Below are 18449 nucleotides of genomic sequence, written 5' to 3' on the forward strand. Positions count from 1 at the left end.
GCATGAACACATTTCTTCATTTGCCCATTGACACGATACATCTAAAATAGTTTCAAAATTGCTTGACACATCTACCACCAGACAAATAAGAATATATAGAAAGAGTTCAGGAGTTGGTTGCAATTCTCTGCCACTCAATCTCAGCCAAGAAAGAAAGTAAACGGGCAAACAATGTGTTCAAGAGTTATTTAGATTTGTCCTTCCTTTTGCTTTTTCCCCTTCAGTGGGGTTGAAATACAACTGGATTCATTTGGCTTCCCATCTTGTTTTAATTTTATTTTTCAATATGGAGAAGATTAACATGCCTCCAAAAGTCAAACTATACAGAAAATATTATTCTCAGAGAAGTGTCACTCCCTCCTGAATCACATCCATCCCCTCCCTCGAGTAAGTCATCAAGTTTATTGTTCTCTGATTTACCTTTCCTGTGTGACCTATAGTAACAATAAGATACATTGTTTTTACACAAAACATGCCATACTATATACCCTCTACTGTACTTCCCATTTTTTCAGTGAGTATTTCTTGGAAAGCATTTGATATTAGCTCAGAGAAATCTCTCTTATTTTGTTTTTTAAGGGAAAGGAGAGAAATAAGGGCCCGAATAGCAAGGGAAGACTTTTGGCTGAACTGAGGCTGGAATCACGTGCCCTGAGGGTTGTACAGAATTTAGGTGGGGTAACAAGGAAGAAGAAGGACTCCCAGTGAGAAGCACCCTGGTAAAAGCTCAGAGATGGATTATGATCTAGCAGCTCCACTCCTGGGCATATATCCAGAAGACACTCTAATTCAAAAAGACACATGCACCCCGAAATTCATAGCAGCACTATTTACAATAGCCAAGACATGGAAGTAACCTAAATGTCCATCGACAGATGACTGGATAAAGAAGATGTGGTGTGTATATATGTATATATATATGAATATTACTCAGCCATAAAAAAGAACGAAATAATGCCTTTGCAGCATCATGGATGGACCTAATTATACTAAGTGAAGTAAGTCAGACAGAGAAAGACAAATATCATATGATATCATTTACATATGGAATCTAAAAAAATGAGACAAATGAACTTATTTACAAAACAGAACAGACTTACAGACATAGAAAACAAACTTATGGTTACCAAAGGAGAAACAGGTGGAGGACAGGGATAAGTTAGGAGTTCGGGATTAACAGATACACACTACTATATATAACATGGACAAACAACAAGGACCTGCTGTCTAGCACGGGGAACTATAATATATTCAGTAGCTTGTAATAACTTATAATGAAAATTATCTGAAAAAGAATATATATATAACTGAATAATGAATCACTTTGCTGTACACCTGAAACTAACACAACCTTGTAAATCAACTATACTTTAATAAAAATAAATTAAAAAAAAAAAACTTACAGGTGGGCTGAGCGTGCTGTTTCATGGGGCAGAAAGCCCCCAGCTAGACCCTCAGTTGGAAAACTCTTTTCAAGCCTCAGAGTTATGTCTTAGTGTTAACAGCCCCCAAAGCCTCTTAAGTGCTTATTGAAATAATATTAGCGAACATCTACTATGTTGCCAGATGCAGGCCTCTGGAGTGGCAATTTCTGCAGATCACTCCCTTTTCTGGGAATGGTCTAGAGCTGTGCTGTCCAGCAGCCACATGCGGCTCCTGGGCCCTCTAAGATGGCGAGTGCAGCTGAGGCATTGAATCTCTAATTTTATTTCATTTTCATTTAAAATTTTAAAATGGAAGCAGGGTAAATTATTCTTCCATTGAACCCAACTTTATTGTCTGGGGGAGGGACTGTATTTTACCTTAACGATGGATAGCACTGCATAAGATATCATTGTTGTATTACAGCGTGTCCATTTTACTTTTTCTAATGTGGCTTCTAGAAAATTTTAAATTATGTCTGTGGTTCATGTCACATTTCTCTTTGACAGCACTGGTCTAGGGTCTTACAACCCTGCGTGGTCTGGTCAGCAGGTCTGGTCAGCATCACATGGGAGCTATCCCTGACCTTCAGGATCTGATGGTTTACCACGATGCTCAGGTAATTTCTATGCACAGTAATAGAGGCACTGATCCGGATGATGCAGAAGACATCCAGGTCTCCAGGAGGTACCTTCTGAGGGTGGGGGGAGGAGACTGGGGGAGCATCAGGGAGTCCCCAGCCTGCCACTGTGATGTCACAGAGGCAGCCTCCTGTGTCAGCCAGACCCACCTACACAGGTGTCCGAGCAGCAAGACATCCTCTCCATCCTCTCCAGCCCACCTTACACCACCTGACCCCTCTGCTGGCAAGAGGGGCCCTGACTCGTCTTTACAACAGACACCCATTCCATGCAACTGATTAAGACAGAGCAGAAGAGACACTGAAACACCTTTGCCTGAGAACTTCAAAAGTGAATGAGCAATTCCTATCAACTAGCTCAAAATGTTTGTCTCACCCAGAAGGTAGGTACCTTGGTTTTTGAAATCTCATGACTATCTCAGGTGCATTTGGATTTGTAATACGGGTTATACAAATTCATCAATTTATTTCATATACCAAAGGTAAGGAGCTTGAGAACATACCATAGGATTATCTGAAATGGAACAAAAATGTGTTACTCAAGCCCAGTTCTGACTGATAAACCCGGTGATGTTCCTACCTTGGCTTCTTGTTTTTTCATCATCTTCCATTAAAACTTCCATTTCTTCCTCCTTTGCCTCATCTTACTTTTCCTCTCTGCTCTCAGGTCCTCTAGCAGCTTAGTGTCCTCTAGATCTTCTTTTGTCCTCTCCATCTGTATGATTCCTGTTACAAAGTCTGGCTCCTGGTAGAAAGCCCAGTGGTGGTGGCAGCAATGAGGACATGTATCACTCTAGTGAACTGAGAGTGGCTGAGGCAGCCCCATGGTCCTCCTGAAAGCCAGCTCCAATTGGAAATCTGCTGGAACTAAGGCCAGCATAACCCTAGGCTCTTTCTGGTCTCAGAGAATCTGGGAGCATCTGTAGAGATCCTTCCAGACTCAGGAAGATCCTCACAGCCAGCAAAGATGTCTTGGCTTGTTTAGGGTAGAACCCACGTCTGGAAGTGACTTGCCTCCTGTTTTGAGAAAGTTGGGAACTATCAACTTTCAGCTCAAAGGGTTACTAAAAAAAAAAAAAAATCAAATATTGTTCATTCTTTATCTTGCCTTTCTCAGGAGGGAAAAGTGAAGCTTTACAACTAGCCAGAGAAATCACACACACACACACAGCAACGTGGTGTGCTGTTCAGTGGCTGGACACTAGGGATTACAGAAGGAACAATAAGACAGGTTCTCAGAAAGGGACACTTCTGGGGCTACAGAGAAAAGCTGGTGGTTCTGAAGAGCCACCAAGAGCATGGGCTCAGCCTGCTTCCCTAGTGCAGAAGCTGCCCAAAGGAAACAGATCATAAACAGGAGAACCTTGAGTAGTGGGTAGGGATACGACAGGAAGGGCAGCCACAATTACATCTCTTGTAAGTATTGGTTTATGAGGAGCGATACAGAGGAAATGTGGGAGAGTCCGTTTATCAGTATATCCCCGTGAAGTGTAAAGTGCGCAAGCACTTCCTCATTCCGCGTGCGCTTCCACGACCGGGCCTGCAATCTGTGCGATGGTTAAGGTGACCCTGCCTCCCCTTTACTGGCCATGACTCAGGAGGTTCCCAGTACTGACCCCACGTTTACGAGCCTGGTGACCCTGAGCAAGTCAGACACTGGGATCTGATTCCTCCCGGCGGGAGCGCAGCGGCCGCCCCTCCTTCGGGCTGCCGGCGGGGTTAAGGTCTGTGGAGAGAATGGCGAGCTGTCGGGGACTCGCGCGGGTTCCTTCCCCTTCCTCTCCCGGTTCACGCCACCCCTATTCGATCTTCACAGCAGAACCGTGAGGGACAAACTCTTTCTAATGCGCCTCTGAGAAAACAGTCGCTCGGGGAGGTTAGGGAACTCGGCCAAAATCTTTCAGTCCCGTCGTGGGTGGAGTAGTGACGAGCCCCCCGACCTGCTGAGGGCTCGTCGCCCCGAAGTTTCGCCTCTAAGACCCACGAAATGAGGCAAAGGCGCGGCCTTACGTCAGAGCAGGAGCCGGGGACCCGTACCTTCATGGGGGGCGGGGAAACGCCGGGCGCCACGGCGCCCCGCACCGCCTGACCCTCGGCCCACCGGCCCGGGGGTGAGGAATTTGTGGGATAGACCGGGTCTCCGGACTCCCTCCGTCCAGCCTGGCCGGGGCCACGGCCCGGGGCGCCCCGCCATCCCCACCTGGGAGGGCCCCCGATACGCCGTCCCCGCCCCAGCAGGAAGACAGGGCAGCACACGGGCTCCAACCCCGGCCCCACCCGCTGGGGACGTCCTGGCGCCCGGCCGCTGGGCGGGGCGTCGCCAAACAATTCAAAACACGCTCCGGCGCGTCGCCATGGCAACGCGCGCCCGCTGCTAGGCGACCGGGCGCCGTAGTAAACCGCCGGCTGGAGTGTTACTCGCGCAGCGAGGGGGGCCGCGGGGGGGCTGCGGGGGGGCCGCGTGGACTCACTGCGCTCGGGCACCGCTGGCAGGACTGGAACGGACGAAGGGGGCGCACGCGGGATAGAAACGGCCCAGCTCCGCCCGCCAGCCCGCCTGCCCGCGGCCCTAAGGCCCCTCTAGAGGCCACTTCTGTAGGCCCCGGCCCGCCCGTCGGTCCCCGAGAGTCCTCACCCACCCCCAGTCCCGGGGCGAGGGCTCCGTCACCCCCGCGTGAGCGATTGCCCCACAGGATGTGCAGATGTGGCTGTCCCCTCTGATTCACTCCAGCTGCTTGGGGCATGGAAGAAAGGCGGCTTCCTCTCCTGGAAATGACTGCATTAGCAAAAGCCCTCAAACAATTCCATTAAAAAGCGGAAAGGGAAAAGCCACAGAGAGGAGAGGTCCCCAAATTCTTTTCTTTGGTCCTTCCCACTGCGCAGAAGTAGGACTGTTCCCAGAACTCCAGAACTTGAGACCCATGTTAGGAAGACAGGAGTCATTTCTATTCTGCGAGCATCTGGGGTCGTGTGAACGAAAAACATGGTTACATGTGAAATTAAACTGAAGCCAGGAAATCCCAGAGCTCAGTGTTCTATAGTGGTAATGTTTGCACACTCAGCACGGTCATTTTAGAGCTGAGGGGCAGATGTCAAAATAGCCTATGTGAAGCTTGGTTATCTTCATTAGTGAATGAGTCAAATGTGGAGCACTGCAGTAAAAATTGAAATTAAAGCTGCAAAATCTTGGATGGTTCAAGATACGTCAACCAAAAGGGCTCGAGCCAGTAGGGAACCACAGAGTTTGGGAAAGGACATAACATTTCCAATCTGTCACTGGCTTGTGAGCAAACTTATTGTACCCTGGTCTCTGTGAACTGAAGATAATCCTCGTTCATGAGATCATTGCTGTTTTCTGGGCTTTGCTCGTCAAACAGCAGGAATGTTTCCACAGGTGGGAGGAAATGTACTGGCAGAGAATCTGTTTGATGGAACTCTGGGTACATCTGTGCAAAAAGGCATAGGGTGGGTCTGTAGACCTACAGACCCTCTTTTTAGTTTCTCACTGCCTTTACGTATGTGAATTAGGAGGACTGTATCTCCTTTACAGTTGAAGGCTATTTAGAGACTTTTCTTCCTTCACATCTTATCTTCACCCATAGGCTTCCTAATTGTATTCATGAGCCTGGTTTCCGTCACAGACTTCATTCATTCATTCCATTCATTCTTTCATGGATGATAGGCCAGGCTAGGCTCTGAGGATCAACAATGAATAAAACACAGTTGCTACTGTATCTAGACACTTGAAGTCAAGAGAGCACAACAACCAGGTAAACCATGTGATGAGTTACATGAGAGAGACATAGTAGAACTTGCAGGAATGGAGAACAGGGCGGTGTGGATCAGAGCCAGTGACAACCGAAGCATTTCCACTCATTCCAGCCTTTTGTCTACTAAGTAACAGAGAGGAGTTAGTTAATCCAGCTAGGGTCAGAAATCTGACTCTTGGGAGAAGGACAGAGATACTGCTATCAGGGAGGGCAAACAAACCTCTCCTGGGAGAAGATGCCAGAAAAGATACATGAAAAAACCCCACTGGATTTCGTAGCCCTGGGCGTGGGCCTGAGGGAAGTGGTATGTCGCAGTCTTCTCTGGCTCCGCATCCCAGCCTTCCTACCCACTGTTGTAATCACCTCTAATCTACAGGGTAGTCATAAAACAAATGGAATTCCTATTTACAAAGTATGTGTGGGTGTCCGAAGCTCAGTTTCTCTTTATTCATACCTGGTAAGTGTGGTTTTGTACAGTGCAGGGCGCTGGGACTGAGGACTTTAGCAAGTATAAGTTAGTCCCAGCCCTTGGCTCTGTGATGTCATAAGTGTTGCTTCCTGTGGGGGACATCCAGCCCAACACACCAAAGTTAAATATTGCTTTGAGATGTGGAATCTTCCCATCTGTGTTGAATCAGGAGCTTCAGAGCCTAACCAAATTATATTTATGTGGCATTGACTAGCAATTACTTTTTCTGTTCTAAGAGAGGAAAGAGAAGGAAAAACAAATATTAACATGTCCAAATTACAATGAAAGGAAGTGAGTGGGATGCTGGGTTCCCAATTTTTGTGGCCAGGCAGAGAAACTCATGTTTTATCAAAAAGAGGAAATTAGACATTGTGGCCCAGGGTCCTTAGGGAGGGGAGGGTAGCGAGGGGGGTCTCAAAACTGATCACAGCGAGGAGCCAGCCTGCCAAGCATGCATACAAAATGCATAGCATCTTAAGGGGTAGATTCAGGCTTTGGGAAAGCCTGAAAGAATATAATGCAGAGGCCCTCTTTCAGAAAGATAATATAAAGTGACAAGTACAAATTAGGTAACAGGGACTTGGAAGGGGCCAGAGTAAGTAGGGGACCAATTCACTCTAAGTCCGGCTCTAGGCCTGCTCATACAGCCCAACTGAGACTTTGCCCCTCTTATCCTTTCTCCGGAGAAGGCATATTTTGGCCATTCAGGCATAGGGGGCGCGGTTTATAAGCACAGGCCATAAAAACCAAAGGCAGAGGACGGTGCCAAAGAGTGACTCAGGCGGGATGTGAGAAGTGTCTCCAAGTATTTGAAGGGTGGAAGCAGAGAGAAGGGAAAAGAATTGTTCACTGTTCTGGGGTGGAAAGGGAATGAGGAGGACACGATGAAGTCCTGAAAAATGTGCACGGAACTCATCAGGAAACACTGGCTAACTATTTTCGGGTACTGCGGAGTTGTATTTCCCATGGGAAGTATTTGGGGATCGATTGAGTCACTGAAAACTAAAACTGGCCACAAAATATGTGCCACAGGAAACAATCTTACAAGATGTCCTCAAGGGAAAAGCTGGATGGCCCCAAAGTTCACTCTGAGCCCTGAATTCCATCAGGCTGACGCAGGTCGGTTCTATAGATGAATGTGTGGGGCAGAGGCCGAGGGAAGGAGAAAGCGCTCCATCATGCAGGGCGGAGTAGCCACCTCCACCCACCTTTGCTGACCGATGGGGGAAGCCTGTGGCTGAAGAGAAAACATATGACAAGATAGTGCCACCTAGCGTTGAGATGAAGACTGCAGCCTCGAAACCGACAGCCAATTCAAAGGCGAAGAGTGACCGCAAAATTCCTTCTTTCTCCCAAAGGAGAGGGAATTCTGTCACCATGAATACAGGATTGTTTGGGTGATACAGAAATCACACCTTAAATGAATCACTATTCTGTACACCAGAAATTTACACAACATTGTAAATCGACTAACTTCAAATATATATATCCTTAAAAAAAGAAAGAAGTCAAGCCTGGACATAAACCACATGTGTCAAATGTGCTGTTAAGAGGAGAGAACATACTGGGTGAGAGAAGCAAGATACAAAGAGACTCATTTGGCTGGAATGTGGGCTAATTCATCTGGTCTGAGGGGTCCTGCCTTTGATTCCCTAAATCAGCTGCACAAATGCAAGGGAAAGACCACGACCTGGTTGGTGGGAAATCTGGAAAAGGTTGGGGAAAGCCAGGGCAGGCTAGAGAGGCTTCCATTCAAAGTAAGCCGGAGGGAGTCAAACAGGTGTTACTTTATGGTATGTTAATTCCCTGGCTCTATATTTCTCGGTCCATTCAGCTTTTTACTTGTTGCTAGGGCGGAGTGGCAATTTCCAAGTGACTTACACGCAGAACCAGAAGCCAAAAGTCTCTCCCTGGGTGTATGCTGAACGCTTTCTAAAATTACAGATTCCTGCCCCCAACTCCCACCGCAGAACTACTATGGCAGCTCAGGATGGAGCCCAGGAATTGCACATCTTCCAAAGCTGCAGATTGTTCTCCTGCTCAATCAGATTTTTGAACTACAGCTCTCAAATAAAGGAGAGGTCTCTGAGGACTTTACAATCTAGACAAATAATTAGAATGGAATATAGAACACGTCGCGAGGTATGGTGTGACAAGGACAGGGAGGAGGGAACTCTTCCTAGGGAGAAAAAGAAACATTTCCTAAGAAAAGAGACTGAAGACATTCCTGGAAGCAGGAAGAGCATCTGCGGAGGATGAGGTCCACAGGTGTTCAGGGAATCAAAACAGCTGCAGAATTGTCTCCCTCCTCGTCATCTTGGTACAATTTTTGAGAACAGAAAGCACAATTTGTACTTCTAGGGGACTGGAGGCAAGAAAACATGCAATCAAACCCTTGTTGATTTGCCAGATTAGGGTTTGTTTTTCTTTTTAAGTTTTAGAAATGCTTTTTAAAACAATTATTATATTATTTTTTAATAGAGGTATTGGGGCTTGCCCCCAGGACCTCGTGCATGCTAAGCACCCACTCTACCACTGAGATATGCCCTCCCTACCTAGAAATGCTTTTTTAAAAACAAAATTTTTATTCCAAAGATTGGGAGAGAAATGGTATCTCGCCATAGCACTGCTGACCCCGGGATTTATTTCCCTGATCCTCCTCCATCCGCATTCTCACCTTCATCCCTACCTAACACTCTCTGATGGCCTCAGGACATTGTCATCATCCTTACTCATGACACTAACTAGAGGGTGGAGACCGCCCATGGCACCAGGAAGCTTTTTCACATCCATGGCTTTCTGAGGCCTGGACATTGCAGATTAAAGAGTTTATTAAAGGGAATGAGACCATTTGGAGCAATGGTGACTCTGTAATATTTTGCCTGCTGTAAAATCAAGCCCAGTCCATTCTCACCAGTTACCTAGGGAATGGCAGTGAGATGGAAACGAAATCATCAGGTACTTTCTAAAGAAACTTCCCTCTGCGTATGCAGGTCCTTGCTTCTTTGTGCTTAATCCCAGATCCCCACTGGCAAGTGCTCCAGTGTAATCTTCCAAAACAGCTGGGCCATGACTGCGCTGTGAATTATTAAATGCCCAAGTTCCCTGCAAGGCAGCATTTAATCATGAGGCACTCCAAAAAATACAAGATAGAAGGGGAGGGGTGGAAGGGAGGGAGAAGGGTGGAAAGGCAGTTTTCCTTCTTTCAACATTGAACCAAAGGGATTTAAGGCGCAGATGCCAACGGCAGTCCTCCCAGACAAGACGCTGCAAGACGCTGACCATGGCCAAGGTAACCGGCTTCCCTCTCTTATTGCTCAGAACATACAGTCCGCAGCTATTGTGCACCTGATTCTTTTAGGAGCTGGGGTAATCTCATTGATGCGTTGTCCTTATTAGCCTACGTTAATTCTGAGTTTTTCGGTTAACGTATGTTGATGGACAAATTACTGACATTTCGGCACCTATGGACTTCCCAGTGACCTGAGCCTGTGTCAGGGAAGCCACACTCTGTCCGTTTTCTAGACGGTAGAGTCACATTGGCTTGGGGCTTGTCAGCACGTGCAAAGATAGAGCTTTTCTTGTGGCTGCCACTTCTTTGTGATCACCTTCAGGAAACCATTGCCTGATTAGATTGTTCTTCAATTCAGGAAGTACCTGAATCCTGGGGAGAAAAGGCGTTTTGTGGGGGAGGAGTAATACATGTGCGGAAGGGCACGGCACTGTGGGTGTTGGAGATAGTTCTTGAAAAGGCTCTTGAATTAATTCTCATTCAATTATCAAGGTGATTCTTTTCTTTAAAATAATTTTTATAGTGTTTTAATTTTTTTAATGGAAATACTGGGGATTGAACCCAGGACCACCTGCATGCTAAGCATGTGCTCTACCGCTGAGCTATCCCCACGCCCCTCAAGATGAATCTTGAATGAGTTTCCTGAGATCTGTCCTTAGTGGACGCTCCTTCTGGAAACAGCCTCTGTGCCTCATTCCAAGCGCCTTTTCATTCTTGGCTTCTCAAATCACCTCTTCAACAGGTTATCACCTTAGGGCTGCTACAAAGTGGCTGTGCCATGGTGTGGGAGTTCATCATTCTTATTTCTGAGTAACCTGAAGAATAACTTACACATACGTCTAACTTGAAATGGCTTGAGGGCGACCCTGACGTGATGTGATAGTAGACAAATTTCCAAGTCATATGTGATTGAAAAAAAAAGTTGCTGGAAATGTAGAATTGCCTAAATCCTTAGTTCAATCTTTGTGCAGAATGATTGATGAAGATATTTTACCCGCAAGTCCATTTCCTATTCAAGCAATGAATATAAAAATAAAGGATAACTAACTCACAGAACAGAACAATGACAAAAACCAATAGGATTTTCATAACTAAAAACAGGATGAAAACATTCTTTTTGCAGGGGAAGGGCAACACATGACTCCCATATCTGGCAGTAGATAGATGCTTCCAGATAGGTGCCTTGGCTTTTGCATCCTTACTGAGGTCACCCAGAGTCTTACATGAACTGACAATTCTTGTTGGTCTTAATTTGTTGAAGGCTTAAAAAAAAATCATGTTAGCAAATTGCTTTTCAGAAGCTGTTTTATCATATGTTTTGTTTATTGGCTTCTATATACATATGAATCTGCTATTTTTTTTATTGCCATTAAAAAAATAACCTTGCACTTTGTGGTATGCATTGTTTTAGTCCCTGGAAATTCTGAAGAACAAACCGTTATGTTTCTAAGATAAAGTCCCTATTTAACGTGGAGAACGTTAAGCTGGGGATGATGAGAGAGGCGGATTTATGGGCCTGCCTCATTTAGCTATGGTCTTATTTCCATCTCTTAAGCTAAGCAGATTTGGGTCTGATTAATTCTGATACAAGGGATCCCCTGGAAGGCTCAAGATGTTTTACTTAAAGAAGTGTCTGTCAGCAACTAAGTGCGGGCTGCTTCTTCGTTCAGTGTCTATTAACGTAACGGCACAAACTGCTCTGTAATGCACAGCATGAGATCTGTCAGATTTCTTTATTTTTCAAATCAGATTAAATCTGGCTCCAAGCCACCACTCACCGAAGTTGAAACATCTAATATTGAACATTTTCAGTTTGCCCTCCTCTTAGGCTAAAAATGATGAGGTCAGGAGCTGCAGCCAGAGCCACACCGATCACGTTCATCTGCTGCCACACACTGTGTCCCCCCTCCTCATCCCCCAGGAGTCAGGCATCGCCGCTACATCAGGCTCTGGGGCCACCCCTCCAGGTTCCCTCTCCACCTGCCAAGGGCACCCTCCCTGTGACTTCATGACCACAGCACTCAGTGTCCAGGCCCCATGGGCACCATGCAGCCTCCTCATATTTTAGATTCTATCATCTCAGGGGCAGGGGATGGAAGCTGGACCAGATCACCACCTCTCTTAGAACCCACAGCTCCACCTCCTCTCCAAGGGTTGCAGCATCCCTGCACCCAAGTTGGTCCACTGCCCTCTTGTATCCTCAAGGCCCCAGTGCCTCTATCTGCTCCACCCAGGGTGACCCACTTAACATTCGTTGATAGGATATATTCCCCTTCACTCCTCTCTGAAGAATCAGTAATGCAGGGAGGGGGACACCAAATCTTTACATTGTTCCAGTAACAAATACCTCTGTAGGTCAGTGCTGCTACCTTCCAATGAAGAACAAAGCAAAAACTAGCAGTAGGAGCATTTGGAATGCTCCCAATTCTTCTCAACCAGATCCAGACTAGCTCAGTGGCTTACTAACATTCCGACTGAGGTTAGTATCTGATGCTTATCAAGATTATCCTCGATAAGCGTTTTAATATAATAAGGTCCAGCTTAAATCAACATCATCGCTGAGGTGCCTATTCTGGGCCACTCCTGGAGCCGAGCTTCCCCACGGCTACTTGGAGGAAACTCCCAGGGCTGGTTGTGCTCATCACATTGGAGGAAAGTGGCCCAGAGCTTAGGGGCTCGTGGAAGGGCGTCGGGATCTCCAAGGAGGCTCCGAATTCAGGCGCTCTGCTTGTGTTCGTCTGTTACAGATGGAACTCCCGAAGGGCTTCTCTGACCAACGGACATGCCTATCTGCCCTCCTCAGCATGCTATCACTCAGCCTCTCCACAGCATCCCTGCTCAGCAGCTACTGGTTTGTGGGCACACAGAAGGTGCCCAAGCCCCTGTGCGGGAAAGGTCTGGCAGCCAAGTGCTTTGACATGCCACTGCCCTTGGATGGGGGCAGCACCAACTCATCACCCCAGGAGGTGGTGCAATACAGCTGGGAGGCTGGGGATGACCGCTTCACCTTCCATGCCTTCCGCAGCGGCATGTGGCTATCCTGTGAGGAAACTGTGGAAGAACCAGGTAACCGCCTCACCCCAGATGCCTGATTTCTTACCCCCACCCCCAACCCCCCACCCTTGGGATCTCATGTAGGCAAAAAACATAGTGGGACGTGTATAGCACTCACTCTCACCCCCTGGACCTCACCCCAGCCTCAGCATCCCCCTCCCCCTGCACTGTGTCCCTTCCCCATCAGACTCCCTCATAATAAGGTCCAAAGTCCATCTGACATTTCACCTCCTGATCGTCTAATAGACTCGCTGGTTTAAAATACCATTACCCTGAAAGGGTTTCATTTAGACTTCTAACAGGACTTTCCATTCCTGCTAGCTCAAGTTGCCGTTTAGAGACAAAGCAAGGAGAATTTTATAGAAAGAGCCCGGGCTTTGCCCAGCTGTGACCTTATAGGAACAACTTCATTCCTTCGGGCTTCGATTTTCTCATTTGCTAGAGGAAAGAATCAGAGCAGATCGCCTTTAAAGCCCCCCAGAGTGTTTTCTCTTTCTGAATATTACTGTTACCATTGAAAATGTAGGAGAGCTCAGAGGGGACAACTAGGTGGTGAAGTTCGGCCTGGAGGAGCTGCAGACAGACCCTCCCAGGTCTGCGGCCGCTCACAAAGCAGACACTGTGTGGGCACATCAGTTCAGGGTCATCCTTGAGCAGGCGGCGGTCGGGCTGAGGACACCTCCTCCTCCCTGCTCAAAGCATCATGAAGTTTCTCTAAAGCCCAGAAACACGTACAATTTGCAACTTGCTGCTTCTCCCGATTTGGGCTAAGGAGATGGGAGAGGATTATAAATTCGAGGGTATTTACATTTTTAAGTCATTATCGTGCAACTTAGCACTGCTCCAACTCCAGACCCAGAAGCAATTCAGAACCACTCGGGCCAGTGGTACAGCAGCCGCCAAAGGTGCTGGTGAATTCTAGGGACATCCCCAGGTATAACTCTCAGGGAAATGTCCTCTTCATCATCAGGACCTGAGAGAGAATTCATCTTGGGTGACTTGCCATTTTGTTCATCCATACACGCATTCTTCCCTGCTTGCGAAGAGACGTGGGTCGCCGGCCTCCCATCTGCTGGGCAGGCCTGGGTGGGGCAGATGGAGAGGCACCTGCGATGGGATCTGGGGAGGTCTTCATCCTTCATCCCAAGTAGCACCTCGTGACCTTGCCCTTTGTCTGTTTCAGGGGAGAGGTGTCGAAGCTTCCTTGAACTCACACCACCAACCGAGAGAGGTGAGAAAGGACTACTGGAATTTGCCACGTTGCAAGGCTCACGTCACCCCCCTCTCCGATTTGGAGGGAAGCGGTTGATGGAGAAGGCTTTCCTCTCCCACCCTCCCTTGGGGCTTTTGGCAAGTATGTGGGTTTGATAACGAATTTAGTTGCCGTTGAGTTGGGATCTAAGCTGTACTGGGGATCTCCTGCTTTCCTCTTCTTCTGAGCCTCACAGAGGGACACAGACTCCTTCTAGGCTGACTCTCATTCATATGCAGGGATGCAAAAAAGGAACTGCAGGGACAAATAACGTTCACAAACAGAAATCCACCAACAGCTCCAACCTTGTCCTGTTGCTAAGTAACCCTGGGAAAAGCTCGGGTTTTTCCTTTTTTCTTCCCCCTCAATAATTTTTTTGGTAACATAGAAGGAAGCAAGTCAAGGGGAGAGGGAAGGACGGAGAAAGAAAAGAAAATGGACTGTTCCAAAATTCAATTAAAAAACAAAAGCAAAAATGACAAATAGCAAAGTGATGTTCCCTGCAAGATTGTGTGAACATTGGATGATTTCTTCTCCAATCTCCCTAAGAGTATTCACAGGCAATCACGTGCCTTGACTACGTCTCCAGGTACTGGGCAAAGTGAGAGCTGTTGTGGGGTGATGATAGCCAAGAGCCCCAGTTCAAGGGCTGTCCCAGCTGCTTTCCCTTTGTCTCCTTCTCTGGTGCTACGAGGCTCTCCACTTCTCACGGGCATCATCTGTTCACTGCTGGTTCAGTCATCTAACTGTCAGGGTGAGGGTTCATCTTCCTCTGGTTTCCGACAGAGATTCTCTGGTTATCACTGGGAGCCCAGTTCGCCTACATCGGACTTGAACTCATCAGCTTCCTCCTGCTACTGACGGACTTGCTATTCACGGGGAACCCGGGCTGCGGGCTCAAGCTGAGCGCCTTTGCAGCTGTATCCTCTGTCTTGTCAGGTGAGCATCTCCAGGGCTGGATGAGGGGTGTCCTCTGCTGCCTTTGAAGCACGAGCCATGAGGCTGGAGTCTCTGTCCTAAGGGGAGGAAGGAGGAGCCCAAAGAAGGGCACCAGGAGATACATCACAGGTGTTGTCTATTTTAAATGGAAATAACCTGTGAAATTTTATATTCGATCGTCACAGAACTTGCAAACTGATTTCTCTCTAGGTTCTTTTTATTTGCAAGTTTTCTCATTACAGTTTGGTTTTACTTTTTGGTCATGATGTACACACAGCTTCTGCAGACTCTGGTGGATAAACTGAGAGATGCACGTAGACGCTGAAGAAAGGTCATGTTAGGGGTGTGAGTGGGAACAAGGAAAGTGAGCAGGAGCCCTGGGTGCAGCACTGACTCAGAAACTTTCCCACAGATTGCAACCTAACGTCTGGGGAACCTATTGCAAACCCACCTTCAGGGAGAAGCCCCCCCATTGCAGAGTTGTCCCCCTGGAGATGTGGGGTCATATGGGTAATGGAACATCTTGACATAGGTTGTACCTGATGCCAAATGAGGAGGTTGCTCTGAGATCATTTTCCCTATAGATGCCAATGCCAGCCTTTCTCTAAGGATGCTGCCTTCCTGTTTCCTTTGTAGGCCTCCTGGGGATGGTGGGCCATATGATGTACTCACAAGTCTTCCAGGCAACAGCCAACTTGGGTCCAGAAGACTGGAGGCCCCATGCTTGGAAGTATGGCTGGGCCTTCTAGTAAGTGCTCACCATCTCCTCAGCTTTTCTCCCCTTTCCCAGTCCACCTTCATGCAACTGGCTACCTGCAACAGGATGCTTGCTCTGTGTCCTTGTGCCTTCTCTTCCTCCCTCATCCCAGAAGCCTGTCAGCCACACAGAGGGCAGGACCATCAGGCCACACTCATTCTTTCCCCACCTTCTGAGGAGGTAGAGTGGATTCCTCTGGCTTCTTTTGTGAGGGCTTTGTGCAGCGTTTCTGCTGATAAAGCCCATCACAACTGCTTCTCCACCTGATACGTGTGCTGCCCTTGGGAAATGATTTTGTCTGGCTTATGGAAGTGATGCTCTCCATTTTATAGATTTTATGTTCCCAGGTATTGGGAGGCAGAGAAATGAAGAACGAGCCTTGAAATGTGGATTGAATTCCATTCCTGGGAATGGCTCACTCCTCCTGTAACAAAGAGTAGCTTCTTCCTTCCTCCCTTCTCACTCCACCAGACTGTGTTAGAAATGAAACTTAAAGAACCACGGGGTCAGTTAGTTTCGATTTCTTATAGAAAGAGGGAAGCAGCAACCGTGACACACACTCAAGGGAAACATCTTAGTCTGAGCTCCTCACCTGCTCCCCTGGGGAACACTCCGTGCATGGCACAGAGGCTGACGTGGACTTCCAGGAGCTGTCCGGGCTAAGTGCCGAGCACCTGGCGTGCCGGGAAGACAGCCCTGGGCTCGAAGAGGCAATCGGAAACCTACCATATGTCTGGCACGAGATCCCATCTCCTTTCCTCATGGTATAAGATGTGCTGTTTGATTCAGGGGTCTTGGATCACTCCACCAGCCACCACATCAGTTCGTCTCATTTTCCAGACCCATTCTTTCCTACCCTTTGTCCATTTTCAAGCCATTCCTGGCATTACAACTGCAGAGCTCAGACTTCAGCACTCCCATCAGAGGCATCCTGTCTATCAGAGGCAGCAGATGGGAACATGCAGCAGCAGCTCGTGGCCTTAACCATCATTGGCATGAAATTCCTCCCCAACCTCCACAGCTCCTGGTCTCCCGGGCTTCCCGCAATCGTGGGAGACTTAGGGGGTTGACCTTCCAAGTTTTTAGGAGTGTGACTGATACAGTTGCCTGGTGACTTGTGTTTTTTTGTTGAATCCATCCAACTTCTCTTCATCTCCAGCATCTCTTCCATCCTTTATAAACCCCCTAGAGCCAAGAACCACATTGTTTCCATGTGCAAATTCCACTAGCACAACCAATAATAATACCTCCAGGTGTGTAGTAAAGGTTTTCTGAATGACCTTCAACCTTGTAGACCCTAAGACTGCTAAGCTCAAAACAAAGGAAGATGGAAGAGGCATCTGAGTGGAGCAAAATCTTTGGCAGGGAGGGGGTGTGTGTGTGTGTGTCCGGGGAAGCAGGGAAGCAGTGCACTGGGCTATGTCCACTGTGTACAGTGGAGCTACGGGTCTGTGGATCCTTGGAGATTATGTGAGGGTTAGGGTAAGGGTAACTGCAGCTTCGGAAACAAGTAGCCGAAAAAACTGTATACACACACATACACACACACACGCACACGCACAAAATAGGCACACCAGGTATAAAAGAACACGGCACAACCACAATTCAGTGAAAACGAAGCTGTTCAATGCCTAGTCTGGCCTGAACACTCTATGAGTCCTTGTCTTTTACTACAGAACATTCAGAACTTGCCCTAAGACAGACCAAATGAGGTCTTCTTGCCCGCAGCTCTCTACCTGCAACGTGGTGGAAGGCAGTGCCCTCGGGTCCCCAAATCCCTGAGAGGCATCAGCCTAGCTGATGACTAGGAAGGAATCAGTGTTTTTCTTTCAAACCCCTAAGAATGTCAGTCTCACGTTCCATCGTCTGTCTGTCTGTCCCTAGCACAGCCTGGGTTTCCTTCACCTGCTGCATGGCATCAGCGGTCAACACCTTCAACACTTACACCAGGCTGGTGCTGGAGTTCAAGTCCAAGCACAGTAAGGGCTTCAAGGGCCCCCCGCGCTGCCTGCCGCACCACCACCAGTGCTTCCTGCAGCAGCCGGCGGGTGCAGCCCAGCCGGGGGGCCCTGTGACCGGCTGCCCCCCGCACCACCCCCAGCCCATCCGCTCCGTCTCCGAGGGAGTTGACTTCTACTCAGAGCTACGCGACACAGGATTTCAACCGGGGACCGGCCGGGGGCCCGGGGAAGAGGCGGCAGGGGCATCTGTTGAGGAAGAACCGTGTTAGGAGTCAGTGGGCTGGGAGAGCAGGCTGAGCCCTACCTTACATGCTGCTTTGGTATCAACACATGCTTAAGCCAAAGGCTGTTTCTGGAGTGTGGTTTTCAGAGGTTAAGAACCAGGGTATTTAAAGTCCGAGTCCGAGGGGTCACGCCCCTGGGTGCTGGGCATCCTTGCTCCCTTTTCCGTCACAGTTTGGTCCGCGCCACTCGCCACCTCTCACTCGAGCAGGAGTCCCTTCTCGCCTTTACTGGTTGTTTGTTCTGTGCTGGGTTCTGGGAGGTAAAAGAGGAGTGAGATACAGTTCCTGTCCTTTAGGGGCCGATCAACCCAGTCATCTGTCTGAGGTTCGAAAGAATGGAGGTGGGGAGCTGACGGTGCGTCCACTTCCGTGGCGCACTTGAACCTTCCTGGAAGTCACCCAGTGGAAGACGAAGGCACTGCTGGGAGCCTGACATGTAGAACAGGTGTCGTCCACCCCGCCTGCTACGGGGTCCTGCATCCCCACAGTGGTACCCATACGACAGTACACTAATTACATATCGTCCTCAGAGCCATCTGGAGAGCAGTACCCACGAGAAGGGTCCTGCAGCACGCCACCCCCAGAAACGGCCCACTGAGGCCACGCAGA

General features: G+C 48.2%; 1 protein-coding gene and 1 long non-coding RNA gene across 8 annotated transcripts in view; one reads left to right on the top strand and one right to left on the bottom strand.

Moving 5' to 3' along the window:
* LOC116276874 (uncharacterized) overlaps nt 1–4086 on the bottom strand; it is a 65847-nt gene extending 61761 nt beyond the window's left edge. For all 4 annotated transcript variants that reach the window (XR_012066926.1, XR_012066925.1, XR_012066924.1 and 1 more), the window contains exons 1-2: nt 3679–4086; nt 2643–3079 (exon numbers count right to left, since the gene is read on the bottom strand). This is a non-coding gene — a long non-coding RNA (uncharacterized lncRNA). The remainder of the gene's footprint in view (nt 1–2642; nt 3080–3678) is intronic.
* Nucleotides 658–17900, top strand: GSG1 (germ cell associated 1). Of its 4 annotated transcripts, none has more exons than XM_072954656.1 (8): nt 658–998; nt 1932–2041; nt 2184–2445; nt 12341–12659; nt 13831–14001; nt 14686–14838; nt 15475–15586; nt 17480–17900. In XM_072954656.1, exons 3-8 carry the CDS (start codon nt 2398–2400, stop codon nt 17823–17825), a joined length of 1149 nt encoding a protein of 382 aa, XP_072810757.1. In that variant the 5' UTR covers nt 658–998; nt 1932–2041; nt 2184–2397; the 3' UTR covers nt 17826–17900. The 4 variants fall into 4 exon arrangements, with proteins under 4 accessions (XP_072810757.1, XP_031526512.2, XP_031526513.2 ...); XM_031670652.2 differs by having other exon boundaries at nt 2203–2445; XM_031670653.2 differs by having other exon boundaries at nt 2203–2445; nt 13831–13878.
* Nucleotides 17901–18449: the final 549 nt, after the last annotated feature.

Source organism: Vicugna pacos, chromosome 34 (assembly GCF_048564905.1).
Source record: "Vicugna pacos chromosome 34, VicPac4, whole genome shotgun sequence".
NCBI classification, from domain to species: Eukaryota; Metazoa; Chordata; class Mammalia; order Artiodactyla; family Camelidae; genus Vicugna; species Vicugna pacos.